This window comes from Prionailurus bengalensis, chromosome F2 (assembly GCF_016509475.1).
Source record: "Prionailurus bengalensis isolate Pbe53 chromosome F2, Fcat_Pben_1.1_paternal_pri, whole genome shotgun sequence".
Classification (NCBI taxonomy): domain Eukaryota; kingdom Metazoa; phylum Chordata; class Mammalia; order Carnivora; family Felidae; genus Prionailurus; species Prionailurus bengalensis.
The window spans coordinates 80,846,097-80,864,146 of record NC_057353.1 but is presented as its reverse complement, the minus strand read 5'-3'; the positions used below and the strand labels follow the sequence as shown (position 1 = coordinate 80,864,146).

At 57.5% G+C, this 18,050-nt stretch overlaps 1 protein-coding gene across 2 annotated transcripts in view; it reads right to left on the bottom strand.

Moving 5' to 3' along the window:
- Positions 1-1,523: 1,523 nt before the first annotated feature.
- The window catches only part of DENND3 (DENN domain containing 3), a 52,138-nt gene continuing 35,611 nt past the window's right edge, over positions 1,524-18,050 (bottom strand). Inside the window, exons 17-23 of one of the 2 annotated variants that reach the window (XM_043601881.1) lie at positions 15,619-15,726; positions 12,552-12,691; positions 9,503-9,657; positions 8,297-8,430; positions 3,636-3,754; positions 3,420-3,557; positions 1,524-3,252 (exon numbers count right to left, since the gene is read on the bottom strand). In XM_043601881.1, coding sequence (XP_043457816.1) covers positions 3,052-3,252; positions 3,420-3,557; positions 3,636-3,754; positions 8,297-8,430; positions 9,503-9,657; positions 12,552-12,691; positions 15,619-15,726 — 995 coding nt within the window. In that variant the 3' untranslated portion in view covers positions 1,524-3,051. The remainder of the gene's footprint in view (positions 3,253-3,419; positions 3,558-3,635; positions 3,755-8,296; positions 8,431-9,502; positions 9,658-12,551; positions 12,692-15,618; positions 15,727-18,050) is intronic. The other variant, XM_043601882.1, reaches the window with a different exon arrangement.

The following is an 18,050-nucleotide window of genomic DNA, read 5'->3' as shown; positions in this document are numbered from 1 at the left end:
TGGACGTGACCATCTCCTCCTATGGTTCCTCCACGTTTCCCTCAAGGGTCTCGAATCTCCATTAAGTGCTCTCAAGGATTATTACATGTATGAATTAATAATGGCATCACTATGAACTGAGTTGCCTTTTCAGCACCACGCACACCGTGTCTGTACCTTGAGTTGGAGGCTGTTTTGTGGGACACGCATAGCGGTATGCACCCCACCCCCGCCCACTGGCCCCGGGCTCTTCTCCCGGGTGTTTGTGTATTTAACGTGCATCTCTTGTAGGTGATGTGCCTGGTGGTCTCTTGTGTCTTCCCTTCTTCTAAGGACACCTGTCACTGTATTTAGGGCCCTCCCTAAGCCAGGATGACCTCATCTGGAGATCTCTAGGGCCACCCCCCCAGCCTCTGGGGGCAGGGCCTCAGAAAGGGCCGCTGCTCAGCCTACTTCAGCCACTGTTGCACCTTTACAAGCTCTTTCTGAATATTTTCACAAGAGCCCGGCAAGCAGCCTGGGTGGATGTTCCCTGGGCTGTTCTGGGCCCAGCAGCGGAATGCCCTTCACAGCCACCAAACCAACCCAGCATGAAGGAACGCCCTCCGCTTTACAGGGGGCGGCCCCGTGGCCTCACCCAGGGCCTCGGGCCCCCTCTCTAGTCCAGGGCACAGAAACCCAGAGCTTTGGAGTCCCTGTGCGCGCTTGGGGTCACGTACAGCTGAGCGGCGGCTCACAGAGGAGCCTCTCTGCCTCACCTCCTGGGGGCCCCGTGGCGTTGCTGTAAGAAATACAAACGCTTCCAGGCACTGGAGACAGCAGGGCAACTCTGCCTGGCTTTCTAGCCACACCCTCCTCAGCCACGGGGAGAAAGCACCCCTTCGTCTTCCTAAGGGATCTTCTAGGAATGGACAGAAGTCATGCACTTTTAATTCAGACGTTACGATCACATCCAATACCAAGGCTGTCATTTGAGAGCAGCCGGTGAGTTCACATCTTCGGAGAACAAATCACCAAGACCAGTGATCATCTTTAACTTCAGCAGCAAGTTAAAGTGGGGCAAGACTTGGTCGGCGTTGTGGAGCCGTGCCAGCACCCAAAAGCAAGCTTTCTCTCCCGTTGTCTGAAATACAGCTGGAGAGCTGAAGCTGTAATAGACTGGCTTCTAGCACAAGATAAACACCTTTTTGGTACCAACCGAATTCAGGTTCCTGAAGCCAAGGCAAGGAAGGCATTGTCTGCTGAATGAATTCCAGCTCATTTGGGGCTCTCCCACGACACCTCAGTCATCGTGGACCCTCTTCAGGTCACCGAGGAAATACCGAAGGCATAAAGCACCCTTTCCATTTCAACAAGCCCCACTGGCCACTCTATCACTGTCAAGTAAGATCTTGGAAATTATCACCAAGAATAAAGGAAATGAAACGCCTGCATTAGAACAGCTTGATGGGCGCTCGGAATTAACAGCAAATCCAAAGGGGTCCTGTCTTATTTCACAGATCTCTCCCACCGGTTAATGTTGGATAAAGAACAAAAACAAGACCTCAGTCTTTAATAAAGGAATTTACTGTTGACAAGGTGAAAACGCCTGGTCACGTGTGGACGGACATTAAATAATTCATGTGTGTTTCTGACAGGATTTGACCGCAATCTTTCATGTGTTTGCAAAAGCAGAATTCGACCTCCTGTGCTTTGTTCATGGCCGAGTCTTCCTTCTGGAAGTCGGGAGCCCACACCCCCTTCGTAAGCATAGTCATGGGGGCATGAGGCCACCTGGCTGTTCTCTGTACCACATTCCCAGAGCACCCCAAAATCTGGGTCAGTGGTCTGGACCTTGCAAAACGCTTAGGTCCTGTGGACCCAGCCCGGGGCCTGGTCAAAGCTTTTGTCTGGAGATCCTGTAGCTGCTACCGGAACTTGGCCAGAGACCCTCTTGAGACCTCCCAGGGTGAGGTCCAGCACAGTGTCTGATTCCAAAAACCCAGGGCAGAGTCCAGCGGGCCCCTCCGCGGCTGAGCTCTTGGCGGGTCCACGGGGGACAGGCCACGGGCCCTCACACGGTGCGTCAGGCGGGTGCCCCCTCCACACCCCATAACCATACCAGAACCCTCCCTGCTGGACCCTGAGGGAATGAAATCTCAATGTTATAGTGCAAACGTATAAAAGGTCTTTTTCTGCAAATGTGTAGTTATTTAGAGCTAATGAGATCATCTTCGGTTAAATAATAAAGCACCTCCTACAGACATGTCTGGCGTGCACTCCACATGCAGACAGGTGAAACGTACGTTAAGGTAAATGACGGCAACTTCACCGGAAGACGAGGTTGTGTGTGCTATTTTAGACGGAAGTTTTCGTCTGTGATCTTTGGTAGAAAAGTTTCTCTAGGTTTCTTCATTATAAGAATTTCGCCTTAGTTAAATCCAGAGCCTGCCTCAGTGAGCCCAACCCCTGTGCACACACCTTTATCGCATTCTGTCCCCTCCCTGTCCCCTCCTGGGTCACCTGCTCTGATGGGGAAAGCAACGGCAGGCACAAATCCGTTCAACCACGAAACGGTCATTTAAAAAACACCTCCTCTCGTGAACTTTTCTGGCAACAAGAAGCCAACCGAAGGCCGTAGGTCTCCTGTAAGCCTGATGCTTAAAATGTATTCATTGAATGAAGTAGAGAAGGCAGAACCAGAGAAATGAGGTCTGCAGGTCGTATGTGATCTGGCTAAATCCCTTCCAACCGGCTCCGGCGCTCGCTCTTGGTCATGGGTTCTGGAACCTTCTAGACAACACTGGGTAGCTTCACAGAGGTTATTAGCAAGTTGATGCATCCGCCTGCCTGAGAAGCACCCCAGCCCGAAACACCGTTGGCACAGTTTCATCAGGAAAGTGCGAGAAAGTGCGTTATGCGTCAGGAGGCCGAGGAGCCAAATGGGCACGTGCAGGGGACACGGCGGTGCCCCCGCCCCCAGCGGGGCCCAGACCGGCCCCACCCCCGGCCACCTTCTCCGGGGAGCGCCGGCGAGGGGCGGAAGGCACGCGGCCCTCAGAGCACAGCCCGGCTCGGCACGTTCACCCACGTTCACTCGACTTTCCAGATGGCGATCTTCCCCTCCCCGCTGCCCGACCCGCTCAGCACGTATCTGTCCTCTGCCGAGCACAGGGTCTTTACCGCGTCCGTGTGGGCCACCAGCTCCTTTTCCACCGTCTTCCTCTGGGCGTCGATCACATAGATTTTCCCTTTGTACTTCCCCTGTGACCGGCCCGTGCCGCCTACCCAGATCTGCCAAGGAGAGACGGAGGGGGCGTCGGCCACACGCCGCCGGGCCCGGGCGGGGAGACCCCTGCGCGCCCCCAAATCCGGTCCTTCCCGGACCGGCCTCGAGGGCAGGGCAGGAGCCGGAGGCGGCGGGGCGGGGGTGCTCCGGGGAGGCGTGGCCCCGGCCGTACCTGCTTCTTCACCCTGATCATGCAGCTGACCTCGGCGCAGTCCTGAAGGTGGACCCGCTGAGGGGGCCGGGCCAGGTCCCTGAGGCTCCAGATGTAGACGCCGTCCAACCCGGCACACGCCGCCCACAGCTGCTCCTGCTGAAACGGGAATCACAGTGTGGCTGGTGGCGGCGCCCGCTCCGCTGTGCCGCCGGAGGGCGCTGCCGGGACGGGTACCTCGGGGAGGAGCTGGAAACCCAGGAAGGAGGTGCTCGCGTCCTTAGGGTTCTCCTCCACCTTCAGTTCCTGACGAAGAGATCCACCTGTCGTCACGACCACGATGCCGCTACCTGTGCCTGCGGAGCAGAAGAGCCAGCGTGAGGGAAGGCGGGTGCCCCGGGGCCGCCGGAAGGGTCAACCGGCTGCCGCCCGGTGCTGGCTCGGGCGCTAGCACGCTGCTCCCAGGACCCCGGTGACCCGTCCGCCCCGTGGCCCCTCCTGAGGCTTTGCAAATGCGGACGTTCTGGGTTTCCTCCTGTCATTCGAAGGTGCGGCCTGCCCTCACCCTGTCGGCGCTTAGAACTACAGGGGACAGTGCCACAGGCCGCTAAGTGCTTCCGTTTACGGCTCAAGGAAAAGGTCGTCTTGCAAGCCAAGCGTCTGCACGTCCCGAGAGCTGTAGGTCACCGGGCTCCGGGCGGCGGGGAACGTGGAGACGCCGGCTGCGGGGCAGCCCCGGACGCGGAGGGACAGAAACGCCGCGAAGCCCGTCCTGGTCTTCCATGCTTCCTGCTCGGCCGCCCGCCCCCGGCGCTGCGGCCACCGGGCCAGCCTCGCACACACGGGGGCAGGAGAGCACAGCAGCCCGCGAGGCGGAACATGGGAGCGGCCCCAGGCTGTGCCACTCTGGCTTCCCGTCCCCTGCGAGCGGACCACAGGACCCCCGGCACTCGGCCTCGACACAGAGGGACCCCTGCCGGCCGTGGCCACCCCAGGACTGGAAGCCCAGCTGAGTTTTCGGTCATGGAAAGTGCGAGCTGCCGTCACATCGCCTTCCCGCTTCTAGGCTCCGTTCGGTGTGGTTTTTCTGAGACCTAATAAGCAAAGCCTCATCCACGGGGAGCCTGACAGCCAGAAACCCTTACCTACTTGGACTGAGCCGTGAGGCCCCAGGACACCTGCTGCTGGCTGGGAGCACCTGGGCTCACCCTGTGGACAGGCACTTCTGTCCCTCTCCCCAGAGCCCTCCTCAGTGCGCTGGACGTGTGGCCCCAGGAAGCGGCCCCGGCAGAATGAGCCCCAGTACGCGAAGCTGGCGTGGACAGAAGAGGCTGCCGTCACCAAGGCTCAGCGCGCCAAGGACCGTGGCTCTCGAAGGGGAGGGTGGGATTTCTATCTCACTTTTCTTTCTGAAGTTTATTTTATTTTGAGAGGGAGCAAGGGTGAGCACAAGTGGGGGCGGGGCAGAGACAGAAGGAGAGAGAGAATCCCAGTCGGGCTCTGAGCTGTCAGCATTGAGCCCTTATGGGGCTCGAACTCACAAATAGCAATCATGACCTGAGCCGATATCAAGAGCTGAATACTCCACCAACTGAGCCCCCCAGGCACCCTCTCTAGCTCACTTTTTTTACTATTTATTTTTGAGAGAGAGACAGAGAGAGCAGGAGAGGAACAGAGAGAGAGGGAGACATGGAATCCGAAGCAGCTCCAGGCTCCAGGCTCCAAGCTGTCAGCACAGAGCCCGATGTGGGACTCAAACCCATGGACCGCGAGATCATACCTGAGCCGAAGTCAGACGCTCAACCGACTGAGCCACCCAGGTGCCCCTCTAGCTCACTTTTCCAACGAAGACACACACTCCAAGAGCCCGTGGGGGACCTGCCGAAAGTGATCAGCTGCCCAGAGACCAAGCCCGGATTTGAACCCGGACGTGCCTACCTGAAGGCCACAGCCTGAGCCACGGGTGCGCCAGCAACCTCAAGGTACAAACGTCCGCCTGCAGGTGTGGGACTGGGGTCTACTCCCCACCTAGGAGATGACCCGGGCACACGGCGTGGGCTGCTTCCCCTGCAGCCCCGGGGGGAGACACGAAGGTCTCACATGGTGCTACTGGGCTAGAACATTCCGGCCCCTCAGGCTCACGATCTTCCAGGTTCCGCCTCAGTGCACACAGATGTCCCGAGTTTACACAGACACGGACACTGGCCCGGCATGTGCACTGGTAACACGTGATGAGCGACCCAGATTTCTGCTTGTGACTCTCGTTCAGGGACAACACTTTCCAGGCACGTGCTCTCTGTTGCCTGAAGAAACTCTGCGTTTGTCTTGTACTTTTCTCGTTGTTGTTAAATAGGAAAACTGCTTACCGCGTTCAGTTAACTTGGAAGGTAAAAGGGATCCTGTCCTTACAGCAAAGCTATCTGTCCTCATTCTAATCTGTTACCTCCCTCCCTGCATTGAACAGGCATCTTTTAGCCCAAGGTCTGGTCAGCTCTGAGTCCAAAATGCATCCAGGGGTGGGTGGTGCACACGTGCACACACACACACGACAGCCCGTGGAGATCAGCGAGAGCTGAGGCCTACGATCCTCGAAACGCCAGGTTTTCCCTAAAGGTACTTCCCGGTTCTTTGTGGGACGCCGAGGAAAGGTGTTCTAGCGTATGCTGCAGTCCGCCATGGCCGAGGGCACGGCTAGGCTGCCAGTGTGGCCGGAAAGAGAGGGAACACCCCCAAATGAGGGAGCCCGAACATCTATGTAAAAATTCTTAGATCCTTGGCCTGGGAAGAGACCTACCTCAACGCTGTAGCTTATCCAGCTGGGAAGGCCCAGTGTGTGTGCCTCGGGCATTTCCCTGAGACCCTCAAAGAGCCATGCGTATAAAATAAAGACTACGCCAGAACGAAGCGTTATGTACTCTAGGAACAAGGTCAAAACTGCAATATATCGACCAAAGAAAAACCTAAAAGGAAGTCTCTACACAGGCTCAAGATGATGGGCCAGTCATTTAGCGACCTTCCAGGATAAAATAACGCTCTTTAAAGGCGGCTTTAACCCAGAGTCTCTTTGATGTGTCATCAGCAACACCCAGGACACAACAAAGTCCCTCTACACCCCAAGCATGAAGGCAGCCCTCCAACTCAGTAGAAAAGCCGTGAACGGAAGCAGACCCACAGATGCCCTGGGACCCGGCAGAGAAGGACTTCTGCCTGCAAACAAATGTCATAACTTCCAGGAAAGTATAAAGAGAACGCATGGGCACAAAGAACGTAGAAGAGAAATGCAGGTTCTTTAAAAATGTAAAATACACGAACCTCTCGGACTGAAAGGAAAAGTTGCCTGACAGGTTCAACAGCAGACAGGACAGAGGAAGCTTTAGGTCTTAACCGAACTGAAGCTGAGAAAAACATGAAAAAAGTACAGCCTGAGACAGGTGGGGTGTTACCGAATGGTCTAATGTGTATACTAGAATATACGTCTTATATTCCAATATAACTCTAGAATGAATACACACACACACTGTATATAAACAGAATCCCAGGGGCGCCTGGGTGGCTTATCGGTTAAGCACCCGACTTTGGCTCAGGTCATAATCTCGCGGTTTGTGAGTTTGAGCCCTGCCTCAGGCTCTCTGCTGTCAGCCTGGAACCGGCTTTGCATCCTCTCTCTCTGTCTCTCAAAAATAAACATTAAAAAAAAAGTTAGGATCCCAGAAGACGTGGAGAAAGCAAAGGGATAAAGGAGATACTCGAAGAGATAACGGTTCCAAGTCTCCCCCACTGAACGTAAAGAGCAAGCAAGACAGACACGAAGGCCTCCCGCCCGAGCACAGCGTAGCCCAACTCCCGAAAGCCAAGAACGGCCCGCAAGCAGCCCCAGGCAGCCCCAGAACAGCAGCAGCGACGGCGGACTTCTCATCAGGAACAGACAGGGCTACGCAAAACTGGAAAGAGACCGCTAGAGTGTGTGGAAGAGATCGGTCTGTTGACAGCCGACTCCGGCCATGAGAAACACTAAGGGAAATGACGCCAGAGGCAAACCAGGCACGAAGCTCCCCCGAAATGGTGACCGTACAGGCCAACACCAGGGGGCGCGTAAACAAAAACGTTAACAATATTTTCCGAGCTTTATCCCGACGGCAGCATTAAAATACTGCTCTTAACAGCGACAGCCAAAGGGGCGGGAGGAGGTAAATGGAACTGATCATACTCGTGTGAGCTGCGTACGTGATACGTGGAGGGGGGTCCTGGTTGCTTCGGGCCGGCTGTGACAGGTAAGCCTGCGGGTTGCAGTTCTTAGAGCAACCGCTAAAAGGTAAAGCAAAACGCAGAAAATGTAGCGCTGAAAAGAAAAACTGAATGTAAGGAGTTCTCGTTTCCCGCGTCCTTTTCGACGGAGCGACAAAGACAGAAGGGGCAGTGGGGCACAGAAAGGCGCGAAGACGACAGAAGCCTCGTGCGCAAGCCTGCTCACGGCACCGCAGGTGCGCAGGCTGACGAGCCCACGTCTCTGCGGGGACGACACGCGCGGCAGACGAGCACGCGGCTGGGAAAGGCAGGCGGCCCCACGAGGGTGGTTACGGTACCAAACGCAACACGTTTTGTGGGGGCGCGGAGGGATCACAACTGGCACACACCGCGGGCGGGGACGTAACGTGGGGCGGCAGCTTCCAAGGGGAGTCCGACGCTTTCTCCGAGGGGTAAACGTGGGGTCAACCCGAGCCCGCGTGCTGACACACAGAGACAGGGCCACAGAGGGCTCCCGGAAGCCGCAGACACGGGAGGGGGCAGGCAGCTGAAGACGCGTGAGGCAGAGCAGACCGGCCGCAGGCCGTCCTGGGGTTCCCTCCCCCCGGAGCAGGGCTCTGGGCCCCTCGTGGGGGCAGAGGCTGAGGACTTACAGCACCACAGACAGCCGTCGTGCAGGCGGATGGACGAAAGCCCGCCACCCGGCAGCTGGAGCCTGCTGGTCACGCGCAGGGAGCTCACGTTCCAGGCCAGGACCGTCCCGTCCGCGCTGCACGAATACACCTTGCTGGGGGTGCGAACACACAGGTGTAAAACACTTGACACGGAAGCCGACGAAGTTACCATTAGATAAAGGTCCACAGCGTGCACGGTGATTCTCGCCCAAGCGAACGCTGCCCGTGTCGCGGGAACGATTAGCGAGGGGCTAACCGATCCCGCAGGAGAAGACGGTTTGCTGAGGAGGCCGGTCCTCGCCTGTCGGTGTTTGCTGCCGGCTCCGCAGACCCTAACGTGGCGGCTGAGTGAAATCTAGCCCCTTACGCAGGACGTGCCATCCCGGCCCCCTCCCCTCGTGATAGCGGCTGAGGTCCCGGGCGGCACCTGCTGCTCTCTGAGCCGGGCCTGAGGACAGACGGCACCCCGAAACTAAGGGACAGGGCAGTGGGGGAGGGCGGCACGGAGGACGGCAGCAGACAAGCTTCAGGGCTGTGGGCCCTGGGCCCAGGTGGTGAAGCAGGTGACCGTAAATGAGGACCTACTGTGTGCCGGGCCCTGTTCTAGGCACAGGACACGCGGCAAAGAGCAGAACACGGGTGCCTGCCTTCGGGCTGACGTTCTTAGTACGGTAAAGACAGCGAATGAGTGAAGCAAAAGTGTTAGGAGTCGGACTGCACCCCCCAGCCAAGGGCCACCACGAACCCCCAGGGCCTCAGAACGCGGCACTACTTGAAAACAGGGCCTCTACGGGAGTATTCAAGCGACAGTTAACAGGATGGGCCCTGATCCGCTATGCCGGGCATCCTCATCAGGGAGATTTGGACTCGGAAAACACCGTGTGAAGACAGAGAGACGGGATGCTGTGTCCGCAAGCCAAAGACTTGGGGCAGACCGGCAGCCGCCGAGGACAGGCGAGGAAGTGGCCGCCTGAGCCCCACGCTCACCCCGGAGCTGGCCCACGGCAGAGACCCGCGCCTCTGTACTCAGGGCCAGACACGGACGAGAACGTCACGTGACTTTGCTCAGGACAGGCCGGCCCAAGGCAGTGGCCACGGCGACCGCGGACCCTTCCCCCTAGGGACTCCCGGCCTTCCCCGCCCGGGAGCCAAGCGGCCCCTTCTCCCGGCAGGGCCCGGCCGTACCTGGGCGGCCCGCTCTGGACAGCGAAGCCCGTGACCCCGGAGCGGTGGTCCGTGAGCTGCTTGTTGCAGGACATGCTGTGGACGTTGATGATGTAGATGACGGAGTCCTCGGAGCCGACCCACACCTGGCTCTGCTCCGCCATCGCCATGCAGTTCTGACAGTGGGCGGAGAACGCGTCACGAATACCGGCCCCTCTCGTTACTCCCAGGAGCTCTGTCCTACCCACTCCCCGCAAGCCCCGAACCTCCGCCCCTGGGGGGGACCCGGGGTTCGGCTCCCGCGAGCCCTGGCCACGTTTCTGTCTGCCGATCAGTACGTAAACTTGTTATGTGTTCAAAGTGCTTCTGTCTAAAGACATCTGATTTTTGGGGCGCCTGGGTGGCTCGGTCGGTTAAGCGGCGGACCTCGGCTCAGGTCACGATCTCGCAGTCTGTGAGTTCGAGCCCCGTGTCGGGCTCTGTGCTGACCGCTCAGAGCCTGGAGCCTGTTTCAGATTCTGTGTCTCCCTCTGACCCTCCCCTGTTCATGCTCTGTCTCTGTCTCAAAAATAAATAAACGTTAAAAAAAAAATTTTTTTTTTTTTTTTTTTTTTTTTAAAGTCATCTTTTTTTTTTTTTTTTTTTTTAATTTTTTTTTTTCAACGTTTATTTATTTTTGGGACAGAGAGATACAGAGCATGAACGGGCGAGGGGCAGAGAGAGAGGGAGACACAGAATCGGAAACAGGCTCCAGGCTCCGAGCCATCAGCCCAGAGCCGGACGTGGGGCTCGAACTCACGAACCGCGAGATCGTGACCTGGTTGAAGTCGGACGCTTAACCGACTGCGCCACCCAGGCGCCCCAAAAAAAAAAATTTTTTTTTAAAAGACATCTGATTTTTTACCCGCTGCTGACTCATTAACACCGGACTCCTGGCCAAGTGCGCTTCAACTCGTGCTTGAGCGCAGCTCACCTAGTGCCTGACTCTCTCACGAAGGCCCGTCACGGCCTTCTTGGGCTTAGGGACACTGGACAGCACCCCAGCTCTACACTGGGGGCCATTTTAAGCAGCAAAAATCACCATTACAGCACGAGAATGCAAAACCGTGGCACTAAATAGGCCGCAGAGAGGACCCTTGTGTCCAGCAGGGGCTGAAACAAGACACAGCATCCACGGGTTTGACCTCGGCTGGGAGCGCGCACCAACAGCTGCTTCCTTCCCCCGCTCCGCACGTGTGCGTCTGCGGATAACCGTGAAAATACCGTGTTTGTTTCAGGGTTAAAATAAACTCTAGCAAGCGGGTGAATTTGCAGACATGGAACGTGCAAATAAGGGGGACTGACTAGACTAATCACAAACACAACTGCCCGCGGTTTTCCGTTCTGCAGCGAGACAGGGTTCTCTGGGTTTCCGGCCTAGAAAAGTCAACAACCAATGGTAATTTATAGATGTGTTTGTGTAACTTTGTTTTTTAAGTTTTTTTAAATTTAGTTTTGAGAGAGAGAAAGAGAGATGGTGCAAGTGGGGGAGGGGCAGAGCGAGAGGGAGACCCAGAATCCCAAGCAGGCTCCAGGCTCCGAGCTGTCAGCACAGAGCCCGACGCGGGGCTCGAACCTGTAAACCGTGAGATCACGACCTGAGCCAAAGTCAGACGCTTAACCAACTGAGCCACCCAGATGCCCCTGTATAACTTATTAAAAAAAAATGCTCATTTCTTTTTGAAAGGGGAAGGAGCAGAGGGAGACAGGGACAGAGGATTCGAAGTGGGCTCTGTGCTGACAGCAGAGACCAATGTGGGGCTCAAACTCATGAACCTTGAGATCGTGACCTGAGCTGAAGTCAGACGCTGAACCCACCGAGCCACCCGGGTGCCCTGTTTCTGGAGACTTGGAAATTAGAAATTGAGGACTGACACACTGGAGAGACCCACAGGTCGCACAAACACGTGAAACAGAGCTGTGCTTATGCGAGCATCTCAACCCATCCAACCACGTCACTCAAAGGCGTTCCTGACGCCTTCCCGACGCCTTCCTGACTTGCAGTTTCCCGAGCCGCTTCACTTTCCACTTGAGGACGGTCTCTCCTGTGTTCATCCGTGACACGTGCAACCCTCTCCTGGCAACCGAACGCAGATTTCCAAATACGAGTAGGCTTCCGAGTAAACCTGGCATCGTGGTGGACGGGGTGAGACCAGATCTGACCCCAGGCACAGTGAGTGTGGACGGTGGTTCATTGCTCCTCCTCTTGAAGTCCGAAGAAAGAGTTTCTAAAAAACTGCTAGCTTTAATTTTACCGACAAAAGTCCCATAAATTAGAAAAGGAAGCCTGCTTACTAATTTCAGAAATAATCATTTGGAAAAAGCCCTTTCTTTTGAGGCATCTCCCTGAGAACTGGTATAACTTTAGTAAAATGTCTTTCTCTCGCGGCCCAAAGATACCTTAGGTGGCCTGCTCTGAACTGCAACGTCCGGAGGTGGGAGCACTTTCTTGAAATAATTACCCAAGTTTCTTCCGTGTTCAACAGCAAAGAAAAGCTCGGTGAGACGAGGACAGCGTTTTCACGTATGTAACTGGGAGAACTTACTGCTTTACTTGTTACCTGGCCTGACTGGGGACAGCAGAGATGGCCTCACAAGGCGGCCTTTCGACTTGATTGTAACTAGGATTTTAAGTTATTCCATTCCTTAAAAAGTCTTTGAAACGCACATAACTAAGAATCACAATGAAAAAATTAAACTTAGAATAAAAACGGGGGTTCTCGGGACGCTCAGTTGGTTGCGTGTCTGACTCGATTTCGGCTCAGGTCACGATCCCAGGGTCGTGGGATCGAGCCCCGCACTGGGCTCTGCTGAAGATCCTCTCTTTCTCTCTCCCTCCCTCTGCCCCATCCCCCACTCACACATGCCTTGTCTCTCTCTCAAAAAAACCTAAAGACCTGCTATTGACAATACGGAGTGATGCTGTGGGATACCCTGTCCCACTGCCGGGCCCAGGTGGACTTCTCCGTCTTTGCAGAATCGCAGCTTTGTCTGGAAGAGTGCCGCCCTGCACGGCGCCCTGCTTACTCACCAGCTTAGAAGTGCCCACTCGGAAGCAGTGCTGGTGAATCGTCCAGGAGGAGGCGTCAAACACGATCACTTTGCCCTCACTTAGAGCACACCATAATTTGGGGTGAGCGTCTTCAGCTTTTTCTGCCGGGTCTAGATGCCCTGAAGAAGTAAACAACCCAAAGACGTTTTCAAAGGGAAACCCTTGGATGCACGTGCACGTGACCGGTGCCATCACTCGGGCACCGGCGCTGCCCGAGTACCTGCCGAGGGCCAGGCCCACGCCGGGTGCCCCGGACAGGAAGAGAGCACGAGCTTTGGAGCCTGAAGTCTCGGGAGGGAGCCGGCTCCGCCCGGAGAGCCGCAGTCGGCAGGGCCGGGGCGGGGCCGTCGCTGAAGAAGGGGGTCCCGGGCAGGGGGCAGAGGAGTAGCAGGGGTGCGCCAGGCGTGGAAAGCGGGAAGGGGGTGCGGCGTGGAGAGCCGGGACAGGAGCCGCCGCCTCCGGCCCCACATCCTCACCGGCACCCGGTGGGGCAGGCCCTCCGATGGCCGTTCCGAGGGCATGAAGCTTTTGGGTTTTTGACTGTCATGTCTTTGCATTTCCCTAACTGCTCAGGAGGCTGCGGCCTTTAAGCGGACACGTGGGGGCTGTCCTCTGTGGTGAGGTATTACCTCTCTCGCCCGTGTTGTAAAGATGTTTGAGAGCGAGGGAGTGAGCAAGCGTGCGTGTACGTAAGCGGGGGAGGGGCAGAGAGCGAGCAGAGCGAGAATCCCAAGCAGGCTTCTTGCTGTCAGAGCAGAGCCTGACGTGGGGCTCGATCCCACGACCCTGGGATCATGACCTGAGCTGAAGTCAAGCATCGGATGCACAACCAACGGAGCCCCCCCCCCGCCCCCCTCCGGCACCCCAGGTCTCTTGCCCATCTCTGAGCTGGATTGTGCTCCTCTCCCGGATGTACAGCCACTCTGTGCCCGCCCTTGACCCGAGCCCTTGCCAGCGCCCCTCCCACTCTGCGACCACCTGGTTCGCTCCCTCCAAAGTGTCTGTTTACAATTCCATCATCTCAGTAGCGAACTCTACCAGTCTCTTCCTTCACGGCTCGCGTGGACGTACAGTCTCCTTCTCTACCCCAAGGTCACGAACATGCTCTCCTCTGCTCTCTGCTAGAAGCTGGGTGCTGTCTTCATTTACGTGCGTCAGTGGCTTTCGCGCGTAGGTTTCCATCCACCTGGAACCGACTGTGTGATCTGTCGTGCGGTCAAGCTTCGTGTTTTCCATGTGAGACGCGACACCCCTGACGTCACATATGGTAAAGACAGTCCTTCCCTCAAACCCCTGCTCTGTCGTATCACCTCTGTCACACATCAAGGAGACACGAATGTGTCACTCTTCCTGGGGTATTCGTTCCACTGGCCCCCTTGGGGAGATACCACCCTACACTGTTCAGTCTCACCAGGGACCGGGATGCTTCGAGGCCAGAGGGCTGGCTCCTTAGCGCTTGGGTAACCAGAGGGGTCCGGAGCCACCGCTAAAGGGTTTACCAGTAGTCCCCTTCTCGACGGGTCCTGACCAGTTTTGTCCCTCCGGCCCCTCGGCACTGGCCACAGCTCTGCTCACTTCCTCGCTTCTGAGATGCCGCTTACAGAACTGGCAGTCGCTCCACAGGAAGAAGGGGCTCCACCATTCTCCGTGGTCGTTTTGTGCTTTGGCCCTTCTAGATGTTCTGGGAGGGATGGCTGGTCTGAACCAGCTAGCCCGTCGTGACAGGAAGCCCACAGTCCAGTCGGTTCTGATTTACAGGAAACCCGACTTAACTCTAGAAATACTCATTTATCCAGACACCACAATAAAAACTGTCTCGGGCGCCTGGGTGGCTCAGTCGGCTGAGCGTCTGACTCTGGCTCCGGTCATGATCTCACGGTTCGTGGGTCCTGCATCAGGCTCTGTGCCGACAGCTCGGAGCCTGGAGCCTGGTTCAGATGCTGTGTCTCCCTCTCTCTCAAAAGTAAAGGAACATTTAAAAAAAAAAAAACAAAAAAACCCGTCCCACTGGTCTGCAGTGTTACAGCCAACACGGAGCCTCGACCGGATGAACCTGGTAAGTCTCCAGGGCCCCGAGGTCCAACCGCGCTCTGTCCTCCTCCGCGCTCAGTGTGTCCCCTTGCTGGGTCTTCAGGACACCCGCTGACGAGATAAACTGTCCTCTCGTGCTGGGAAACTGCTTTGCCGCCGAGCTGCCATCAGCCCTCGGGAACCGGGTGGGCTGGGAGACAGCTGTGGAGCCATAACCACAAAGGGCGACGGGGACAGGAGGGCACATCCGTGATGCTCCCTGTCGCTCAGCTCACGCCACGACGAGCTGAAGCAAAGCGCCAGACCACAGGTTCTTTTCTGCCCAGAACGAAGTCCTTTGCTCTCCAACACGTGGCGCCCTCAGAGCGGCCCGCCCCACAGCGCTTTCCAAGTCAGACTTAAGCCAGAGTATTTTCGACGGTTTTGCGCCTGTGACACGACGGCGGTCTGTTCAGGCTGAGGCCCCTCGCGGCGCTGACTCCCGTCCGTCCTCCGTGGCGCCTCGGCCGGGAGGTCTGCCGGACGCAGGGCCGCAGCCTCGCCACATGAAGGGGAACCGTGTTGTCAGGCATTCGGACGGGCAAGGGAAACGCGCCTGCAATCTCGAACGCGAGACCCTGGGCGCAGTCCTTCACTCATCACGGGGGAAGCAGGCCCAGGTTAAACGCCCCGAAAGGAAGGACGTGAGTGGAGGGTGGAGGCGCTTTCTAAACTGCAAAGTGCTGCGCCACGTGAGGCATGGCTAGGTGGGAGCGGAGAATCCACGGGGCGCTCGCCCCGGTGGGGTCGCCGTGGCTCCCTGGGGCCTGGCCTTCCCGAGGCGGAGGGCACAAGCAGCCGCCCGGCTTCGCCTCGTCGCCCAGGGCCTCACCCCAACAACTAGACCCCCGCCTGGTCCCCGCTCGCCCTGTCGCGTCCCGTCCCGTCCCCCCACTTCAGGGCTGACCCCAAACGCAAACCAAGCTCCCCAAGGTGCCGGACACAGAGCAGCCCCGAGCGAGGGCAGGCCTCCTACCGGGCGTGTAGAGCAAGACGTCCACGGCGTGCGGCAGGGTCTCTCCCGCCGAAGGGTTTATCTTGTGCTTGAGGGTCTCCGAGGTCGTCTTGGGGACCGCCGCGGGCACTGAAACGCAAGCGCTCGGTTAGTGTCGCGACTCGGTGAGACCGGTGAGACCGCTGTCGTCCCACTGCCCAGACCCTCGGCGGTCTCTGGATGTCGGTTTTGGGGGAGGGCGTCGTAGGCGGGGAAACGGGCACTAGAGCCTCCGCCTCCAGGCGGCCCCTCGCTCTCGCGCTCGTCTGTGTGCCCGCCAGGGGCGGGACGGTGACACAGCTCCCCTCCCAGCCAGGAGGCCGCGCGATCTGGCCTCTGCCCACCCTCAGCCACCACGAGTCACCCAGCAGAGACCAGACCGAAAACATGGCTCGGCGACTGAACGTTCCCAAGACAAAACCAAGCGGCCTCTGGGCCTGGGCGCCGTGGACATCTCGGGCAGCAGCCGCGGCTGCCGTGGGGACCGGCCCGCACACCGCGGGCTCTCCGGCAGCATCGCCGGCCTCACCGGGAGATGCCGGTAGCGCCCCCTCCTAGGGGTGGGGTGCAGGGCGTCGTGACATGTAATTCCTAGACCCTCCATCGTGAGGGGACCGCAGGCTCTTAACTGGAGCCCGGGATGGCTGCCTGCGCCTCATCGAGCTTTGCACAAGGGACCCCGAGCCCGGACAACCCGGTCACGGGGGACGGGCTGGCGCCGAGCGAGCTGGCACGTGCTGGGTGCCCCCGTGGCGACGGCATGCCACCGTCTGTAAAGGAGTCAGAGGCTTTTGCGGAAACTTTTGACAAAGACTCGGCATGAGGTTGGAGTGACATAAACACCTGAAGCGTAGGGTTTGATTCTGTTCCCGATGAAAAACCACGAGCGACCACATCTGCTTCCAGTCACTCCTGCGGCTCTTGTGGGGACCAGAGCACCCCGACTGCTCCCGGGAAAGGGGGTCCGGGTCACTGAGGGGGTGGGGGCCGGGACACGAGGGGAGGGGGAGAGGGAGGAGGGGGGTTCTGGGACACAGGAGGGGAGGGAGAGGGGGGAGTTTCTGGGACATGAGGGGGGTTCCGGGGACACAGGGGACTTGTTTCTGGGACATGGGGGGATTGGGGAGAAGGGGGGACTTTCGGGGACAAGCAGGGGAGGAGAGGGGGGTTTCCAGGACACAGGAGGGGGGAAGAGGGGGGGGTTTCCGGACACGGTGGGGAGAGGGGGATGTCCTGGGACACGGGGGTGGGGGGGTGGGTTGTTTCCGGGATGGAGGAGGGAGGTGGGGGGGGGTTCTGGGACATGGAGATTGGTTTCTGGAACCAGGAAGCATCAGAGATCTCACAGTGATGGACGTGGCAGAATAAAAGGTGCCAAAGTGAGATCTGTTTTTCCCGGTTTTGCAACATTTAAAAAGCAGTCTCGGGACGCCCGGGTGGCTCAGTCCGTTAAGTGTCGGACTCTCGATTTCAGCTCAGGCCGTGATCTCACAGTTCTGAGACTGAGCCCCGCGTCAGGCTCTGTGCTGACAGCGTGGAGCCTGCCTGGGACCCTCTCTCCCCCTCTTTCCACCCCTCCTCTGCTCAGGTTCTGCCTCTCTCTCTCATGATAAACAAATTTTTAAAAAACAAACAAGAAATCCGGAGTCTCCAGCTTGTACACAGGGGATGGGACCACACATGCAAACGAAATCCGTACGTGAATGTTCACGACAGCAGCATTTGTAAGAGCCCGATGGTGCAGAAAACCCAGTCAGCTTGATCCCAAATGAACACGGCGGTCCATCCACACAGTGGAATATTATTCGGCCACAAAAAGGAGGGAAATACTGGCACCCGCTACGTGGATCCCCCTGAAAACGCTGTGGTAAATGAGAGAAGCCACTCGTGAAAGGACACGTGTACGTGACGTGCCCGGGACAGGCGAATCCAGACAGAAGCACGTCGGTGGTGGCCCAGGGGCTGGTGGCTGCCAAATGTTACGGGGCTTCCTTTTGGGGTGCCGAAGACGTTCTAAAATTCACTGTGCCGAAGCTGGACCGTGAATACCGTGAAACCAGAGATGTGCGCTTCAAGTGAGTAAGGTACCTAAGGTGCGGGGGTGCCTGGGGGGCTCAGCTGGTCGAGTGTCCGACTTTGGCTCCGGTCACGATCTCATGGCTCGTGAGTTCGAGCCTCGCGTCGGGCTCTGTGCTGACGGCACAGAACCTGCTCGGGATTCTCTCTCCCTCTCTGTCTGCCTCCTCTCCCCTGCTCACTCTCTGTCTCTCTCACCGTAAATTTAAAAACAAAAACAAAAACAGCACACAAAGGGGACTAGAGATCATTTAGAAACATCCCTACTTTGTTCATCTGTTTTCGTGAATTCTATGCTGTGGCTGACTTGGCCCGCGGCAACTATGCATGTAGTAAAG